At 46.1% G+C, this 7,500-nt stretch overlaps 1 protein-coding gene across 1 annotated transcript in view; it reads right to left on the minus strand.

Annotated features, from left to right (window-relative positions):
- The window catches only part of cftr (CF transmembrane conductance regulator), a 35,699-nt gene that overhangs the window by 6,187 nt on the left and 22,012 nt on the right, over positions 1-7,500 (minus strand). The window contains exons 14-20 of the mRNA XM_068602120.1: positions 6,430-7,234; positions 5,570-5,698; positions 5,452-5,489; positions 4,752-5,038; positions 3,785-3,864; positions 3,313-3,463; positions 952-1,179 (exon numbers count right to left, since the gene is read on the minus strand). Coding sequence (XP_068458221.1) covers positions 952-1,179; positions 3,313-3,463; positions 3,785-3,864; positions 4,752-5,038; positions 5,452-5,489; positions 5,570-5,698; positions 6,430-7,234 — 1,718 coding nt within the window. The remainder of the gene's footprint in view (positions 1-951; positions 1,180-3,312; positions 3,464-3,784; positions 3,865-4,751; positions 5,039-5,451; positions 5,490-5,569; positions 5,699-6,429; positions 7,235-7,500) is intronic.

Below are 7,500 nucleotides of genomic sequence, written 5' to 3' on the forward strand. Positions count from 1 at the left end.
GTTGCTGATCCTGATATCTGACCGCACACGCTGTCACACACAGATAAGGCCGAGTGGAAATAACACGGTGTTTACCAAATAACCAGCTGGAAGACGTTAACTCCGCCTCCTGGATTCACTCCACAAACTGACGCTGCGCTCGTTCCCATGACTTTCAACCAAATGTCCATGACTTTAAACTAAGTTTCCATGACTTTCGACCAAATTTCCATTAATTTAAACCAAATTTCCATGATTTTTCACAAAATTTCCATGACTTCTCACAAAATTTCCATGACTTTAAACCAAATTTTCATGACTTCAAACCAAATTTTCATGACTTTAGACCAAATTTCCATGACTTTAGACCAAATTTCCTTGTCTTAAAACCAAATTTCCATGACTTTTCACCCAATTTTCATGACTTTTCACAAAATTTCCATGACTTCAAACCAAATTTCCATGACTTCAAACCAAATTTCCATGACTTCAAACCAAATTTCCATAACATTTCACAAAATTTGCATGACTTTAAATCAAATTTTCATGACTCTAAACCAAATTTTCATGACTCTAAACCAAATTTTCATGACTTTAAACCAAATTTCCATGACATTTCACAAAATTTCCATGACTTCAAACCAAATTTCCATGACTTCAAACCAAATTTCCATGACATTTCACAAAATTTTCATGACTCTAAACCAAATTTTCATGACTTCAAACCAAATTTCCATGACTTCAAACCAAATTTCCATGACATTTCACAAAATTTTCATGACTTTAAACCAAATTTTCATGACTTTAAACCAAATTTTCATGACTTTGAACCAAATTTTCATGACTTTTAAACAAATTTCCATGACTTTTCACAAAATTTCCATTCCTGCTCTCGTTCCCACAAAACACTTCAGAACATCCTAAAATCCCCCCCCCACCCCTACACTTTTTTTTCCCATCCCTCCGACTCACGGTTGGTCCCGACGGCGATGAAGGCGGCGGCCGTGAAGAACAGGACGAAGATCATGTCGCAGCGGAAGAGGAACCAGCGCAGCGTGGACAGGTAGTGGAACCAGGTGGCCGTGTGCGTGTTCAGCGCCTTGTGGAAGAGCGTCTCGAAGTACGTCTGGCGGCCGAAGGCCCGGATCGTCCACAGGCCCTTCAGGGAGATGATGAGGTGGGAGAAGATCGGGCTGCGAGCTGCAGGGAGGCAGGAAGCGCTTCAGAAGGTGAGAAACAGCAGCTTCATGCACACGTGGATTCATTTAAACATTTAAACCACATGTTCATGACTTTAAACCGCATGTTCATGACTTTAAACCACATGTTCATGACTTTAAACCACATGCTCATGACTTTTAACCGCATGTTCATGACTTTAAACCACATGCTCATGACTTTTAACCAAATTTACATGACTTTTAACCACATTTTTATGTCTTTTAACCTCATGTTCATGACTTTTAACCACATGTTCATGATTTAACCAAAGTTTTATGACTTAACTAAATTTTAATGACTTAACCAAGTTTTCATGACTTTTAACCAAATTTTTCTGACTTAACCAAATTTTTCTGACTAAACCACATTTTTATGACTTCAAATTTTTTTTCATGACTTAAATTTTTTTTCATGACTTAAATTTTTTTTCATGACTTAAATTTTTTTTCATGACTTAAATTTTTTTTCATGAGGGAGGATTTTAGGATGTTCTGAACCAATTTTTTTTTACTTTACCAAATTTTTATGACTTTCAACCAAATTTCCATAACTTTTCCGTGACCGTAAAGAAACCTGCAATAAATAAAAAGGACAAACAGCAGTTTGGTTGCTGTACACAATAAATGCATTGAAGTGATGGAGGAACGAGTGAGCAGTGACCTAAATATGAAACGAAGGAAGGAAGGAAGCAAGAGTTAAGATAATTGTCATTATGTTTCTTTATTGTCTCTTTTAGTTGTAACTTTATCAGAGTACGAGTCTCTTGTCTCTTTGCTCGGACCGTTAGCTGGACCTTTGGGGGATTCACCCTTTTGGTATTGCAAATTAAACGTTACCAAAAAAGCTACTGACTCAACATTTAAGTGACTAACGCTCATAAAATGTCCTCTGCATTGAGAGAGAGCGACATCAGGATGGGGCTGGAGGAAATCCCAGCTCCGGAAAACAAAAAAAAAAAAAACGCACATTCGATGACAGAATCCAGAGAGAAGCAGGGAAGACACACACACAGACACACACACACACAGACACCAATTTGCAAACTGAGATATTGTGCTGATCTGGGTGAGAGGTTTTCTCTGTGAAGCAAAGAGCATGAATATGATACATTCATACTTTGTTCCCACCGCCGACACAATGTCAGCAGACCGACACGTCACCTCTTCCAGACGCCCAGTCGAGCAGAAAGAAGCAGTCCAGCCAGGTTTAACCCCCCACACACACCTCACGATAGCTGTCAAGTGTGTGTGTGTGTGTGTGTGTGTGTGTGTGTGTGTGTGTGTGTGTCTATATTCACTTCACAGGGACGCAGAACTCTCTGTTAATTGGAGGATGGCGGTTCATTTTGAGTCGCCCTGCCTCCTCTTTCCTCTCCATCAGCCCTTCCTCTGTCATGTTTTCGTTCTTCAGCGTGACCTTTGACCCCCTGGCCTCCCCGTCCCCCTCCTGTTTCCTCTGTTCACTCTATCGGTTTTCCAATCATGTTCTCACTTTTACTCCAGTTGAACATCATTTGCCATTTCATTATTGCAGATAGACAGACAGACAGACAGACAGACAGACAGACAGATAGATAGATAGATAGATGGATAGATATATGGATGGATAGATGAATAGGATAGATAGAAGTATAGATAACCTATAAGGTCTCCTACAACATCTCCTACAATGTCTCCTACAGCGTCTCCTATAACGTCTCCTACGACGTCTCCTACGACGTCTCCTACAGCGTCTCCTACAACGTCTCCTATAGCGTCTCCTACGACGTCTCCTACGACGTCTCCTACATTGTCTCCTACAGCGTCTCCTACATTGTCTCCTACAGCGTCTCCTACAGCGTCTCCTACAGCGTCTCCTACAGCGTCTCCTACAACGTCTCCTACAGTGTCTCCTACAACGTCTCCTACAGCGTCTCCTATAGCGTCTCCTACGACGTCTTCTACGACGTCTCCTACGACGTCTCCTACATGGTCTCCTACAGCGTCTCCTACAGTGTCTCCTACAGCGTCTCCTACAACGTCTCCTACAGCGTCTCCTACAGTGTCTCCTACAGCGTCTCCTACAGCGTCTCCTACAACGTCTCCTACAGCGTCTCCTACAGCGTCTCCTCACCTTCGGCTTCCAGCAGCTTGAGTTGCTGTCCGGTTCGCAAAAAGTACTTCCTGAGCATGACGAAGACGATGGCCAACGGGATGGCGGCGATGAAGATGTAAGGCCGTATGATGGACACGGTGAAGATGGCGCCCGTGACGATCAACGTCAGCTGGAGTGAGAGGTGAGGAATAAATTTTAAAAAACATTTTAAAAGATATAAAGGTAGAATTATAGATTTTAAATAGAGTTTTGAATGAAATGGGAGTGAGGGAGACCACTCAGGTGTGAAGACAAGCTCCTGACAATAACCTCCATCTTGCATTTGTGTGTAAATACCATCCTGTCGTTACTAAATACATCGTCTCTGTTGTTTCATGCACCGTTGATATGTCGAAAAAACAAACGAGCGTCTCGCTGCCGTTGAAGAGATGCATCGATTGTGCAACAAACGGCTTTAAAGCACTGTGCCACGGTCGTGCGGGTTGAATACCTGGATGAGGTCGAACAGCACCAGAGGCAGCATGTCGTCTATGGTGGCCATGTCCTTGGTGAATCTGTTCATGATGCGGCCTGGAAGAGGACAAACGGGAAGGAAAACAAACTCTTAGACCTTCTTAGAATCCAGGGAGGAGGAGAAAGACTGAGCGCTTGTTATATGAAACTGTACATCATAGATTGTTTTATGAAATAAACGCCCCAAACTGCTGTATTTGGATGTATTGAACATCATAAGTAATATACAACTGAAATATATGGTTTGGTACATGAGGAAATTCAAATAGCCCCAATGGACCCAATACACTTATTGGGCCCATTGGGTCCATTGGGTCCATCTGGGTCATCGGGGTCATTGGGTCCATCGGGGTCATCGGGGTCATTGGGTCCATCGGGGTCATCGGGGTCATTGGGGCCATCGGGGTCATTGGGGCCATTGGGGTCATTGGGGCCCAATGAGTCCTCGCCTGAATGTTCTCTGCACTAAACCCTCTCTAACTTTGTTCTGCTTCACTTTATCAAAGTCAACTTTTTGCAGAATGTTCACATGTTGAATGTTCACATGTTGAATGTTCACATGTTGAATGTTCACATGTTGTGCTATGGTTTGAGTCAGCGTTGGACTTTATAGCTGCATCATTTCAAACTAATAATCATCCTGTAAGTGAAACCTTTTCATTTCTTTCTGTGTGTCATCTTCATTTCCTCTTAACCAGAAACATGTAGACTGATGTTTACACATCTGAACAACATCTGACATGTGTTCCTTTTATTATGACACAACATTATTCAAACAGCCCTCGTGGCTGCAGAGATACACACTTTCTAGTTTGAGGAGGACATTTTCGAGCAAAAGGCCTCAAAATAGGTGTTTTTTTTAAAGTGATGAGGCTGAGCAGATTCTAAAAAGTAGCCAAAAACTACTACAACGTGTGGAATCCAAAGTAAACTGTGACAATCACCAGACTTCATGGTGTTGAGCAACGCCATGGGCGCTCGCAGCACGGCGCTGAGCATCTGCTCGTGCAGCCTCTTGGACACGGTGAGCAGCGTGTGCACGAGCGGGAGACCCCGGAAGAAGCCCAGGGCCAGCACGCTCTCCGACGTGGCCACGTAGATGTAGATGATGTAGTAGGCGCTGGTCGGCGTCACGATGACCGCCAGGTGGGTCGGCGGGCCCGAGCTGTTCGGCTGCTGCTCGTCGATGAAGTTCGGCGACGAGGGGTTGGCGCCGTCCCTCCAGATCTCGCTGGTTTGGAACAGAGCGACGATACAAATACACAGAAACAGTTAAAAAAAAAGGCTTGCAGTAGATTTGCATGCGTCGTACGGCACAATCTTTTCTACATCAACCGATCCAAAAGGAGGCCGACGTTTAAAAGCACTGGTTCCACAGAATTACCAATTGGAAAGTTCATAGAGGAATCAAATTGTTTTAATATATGTATTTGTTTTATATATATTCATATGAATATTTAAAGCATGAATTGTTTCGTGTAGTCTCACAAAAGAGTAAAAAGAACAAAGAAAAAGAGGAAAATCCACCACATCAAACTTAATATGTTTGATAAAACCATAAAAAAATAAGTAAAAAACTAATAAATAAATCTAATTCATGAGAATATTTAGTGTTTCTGAAGGAACATGAAACGTAACACTTACTCCGTAATGAGGAAAATTCCAATGACTGAACCAGCAACCTGTCAACGGTAAAAAATAAACAAAATGTTAGATGAATTCACACAAGTGAAAATATCAACTTAAAAAATGGTAATTTTACCTCGACGAAGAAGACGAGGAAGATGAAAATCAAGACGTAGACTAAGCTCCTGTTGGTGGTGATGTAGCGGAGGTACGTGCTCCACGAGGTAGTTTCAAAGATGTTCTCTCGGTCGTCTGCGAAGCATTGCTGTGAAGGAAACAGAGCGGCTCTTAGACGACTACCACCAGACTTATCCACACTTTAACGTGACCATCGTTTTGTTGGTTCTGGCGGCCCCTGTGGACAAAAGCGGTAGTGTTTTTTTATTTTAGCACTAGGCTTTCTTTGCCCCAGCGGGTCCAGCAATACGTCCCGGGTCCTCCAGCAGCGTGGCGTCACAGAGGAGGTCTGTCCACGGTGGACTGGTCTCTGCTGGAGGCCCCACTGGAGCTGCGTGACTAGCGCTGATGCTAGCTCCCAGCTGTAGCAAGCTAGCGCTGCTGCTAGCTCCCCGCTGCTGCAGCTGCTGCTGCCGCCCGCGTCCCCGTTGCCCGCCTCGGGCTTCGAGCCGGGCTTTGGCCCGCTACCTTCGGTGGTTGTCGCGCGGCTAGAGGAGAGCTAGCAGCAGCGCTAGCTGGCTACCGCTGGCAGCTAGCGGGAACACCCACTGAAGGTAGTAGCGGCTTGTAACACGACCTTTGTGGTACATAGAAACTAGATCTTCCCGTAGGTGGTTTTATTTACTAATGTAGGTCATAAAGAGACATCAGGACTAATTGAAGACTGTTTTTAGAACCAGTTAAAAGCTCCACATAGTACTTTTTATTTGAGGTGAAGTACATTTTCTTGGTGATCCTAAAATCGAGGGTGAAGAAAAGCTAAAGGAAGTCTATAAACATCACTCCAGCGTGACCTCGAGCGTCTACCAGAAGCCGTACCTCCATGTCTGTTTCGTCCACGTCCTCGCTGATGTCGTAAACGCTGTCCTTGGACAGGCGGCGGGCGTAAATGTCCAGCTCGGACACCAGGTCGCACTGCGGCGTGATGGACAGCTTTTTCCTGAAGGAGGACTGGATCTGCTCCCTGCGCTCCTGGCCCTGAGACTTGGTGATGAACGCCAGGACGGACTGGCGCCGCTGCCCGTTGAGGTGCTGCAGCCCGTGGTGGTACAAGTTCCCCCTGGGGAGCACCTCCTCCACCTGATCGTCCTCGGGCACCACCGAGAACCTCCGCTCGGAGAGCTCCCGCGCCCCGTCCTCTATCGTCGCGGACTGGGGAGCGTTGGCGGCCGGCTGGGAGTTCCCGATGAAGGAGAACTTGCGGGCCGCCGCCAGCGGACTCAGGATAAGGGACTGCTTTCGTTTCTCCGGGTGGCCGTCGCCCCCCGGGTGGCCCTGGGATCCGGAGACGATATTCGGAGGCGGCGGCGGCGGCGGCTGCTGCCGGAACGACTGGCGGATGGTCTCGGGGCTCCGGAAGCAGCCGGCGGTCTCGTCGACGGAGACCCGGCGGAGGGTCTCGGTGAGGATGGAGCTGCGTCGCTCCGCGTTGACGTTGTCGTAGGCCTCCATGCCCAGGAGGAGGGAGCTGAAGTCGGGCCGCTTGGCCTGCAGCTCCGAGAAGGTGCCGTAGAAGAAGCAGTCCCCGTTGTGCAGCAGGAGGATCCGGTCCGCCCGCTTCAGGTGCTCCAACTTGCTGGTGACCACGATGCGCGCCTTGGACGCCATGAGTTTACAGACGCACCTGCGAACGCAGAGAAACTGGAAGTTGAAGAAAAATAAGCCAGCGACAAGTCGAGGTGTCGAACCTTGAAAGGATGGCTAGCGCTTGAAACCAACAAGCTACTTTATTACTTTGTTCAGGCGCCGACCCGACATGTTTTTGCCTGCTTTTTTTGAAAGATTGCCAAAATCCACATTTCATCAAAGCAAAATTCCCTTTTTTTTTTCGTCTGCTCGACTCCCGTTTCCTGAAAATGAAACGGCGGGATGAAGCAGCCGTAACTCTCC

This window comes from Clinocottus analis, unplaced genomic scaffold (assembly GCF_023055335.1).
Source record: "Clinocottus analis isolate CAN_PGR_092001 unplaced genomic scaffold, fCliAna1.0.p SCAF_6, whole genome shotgun sequence".
NCBI classification, from domain to species: Eukaryota; Metazoa; Chordata; class Actinopteri; order Perciformes; family Cottidae; genus Clinocottus; species Clinocottus analis.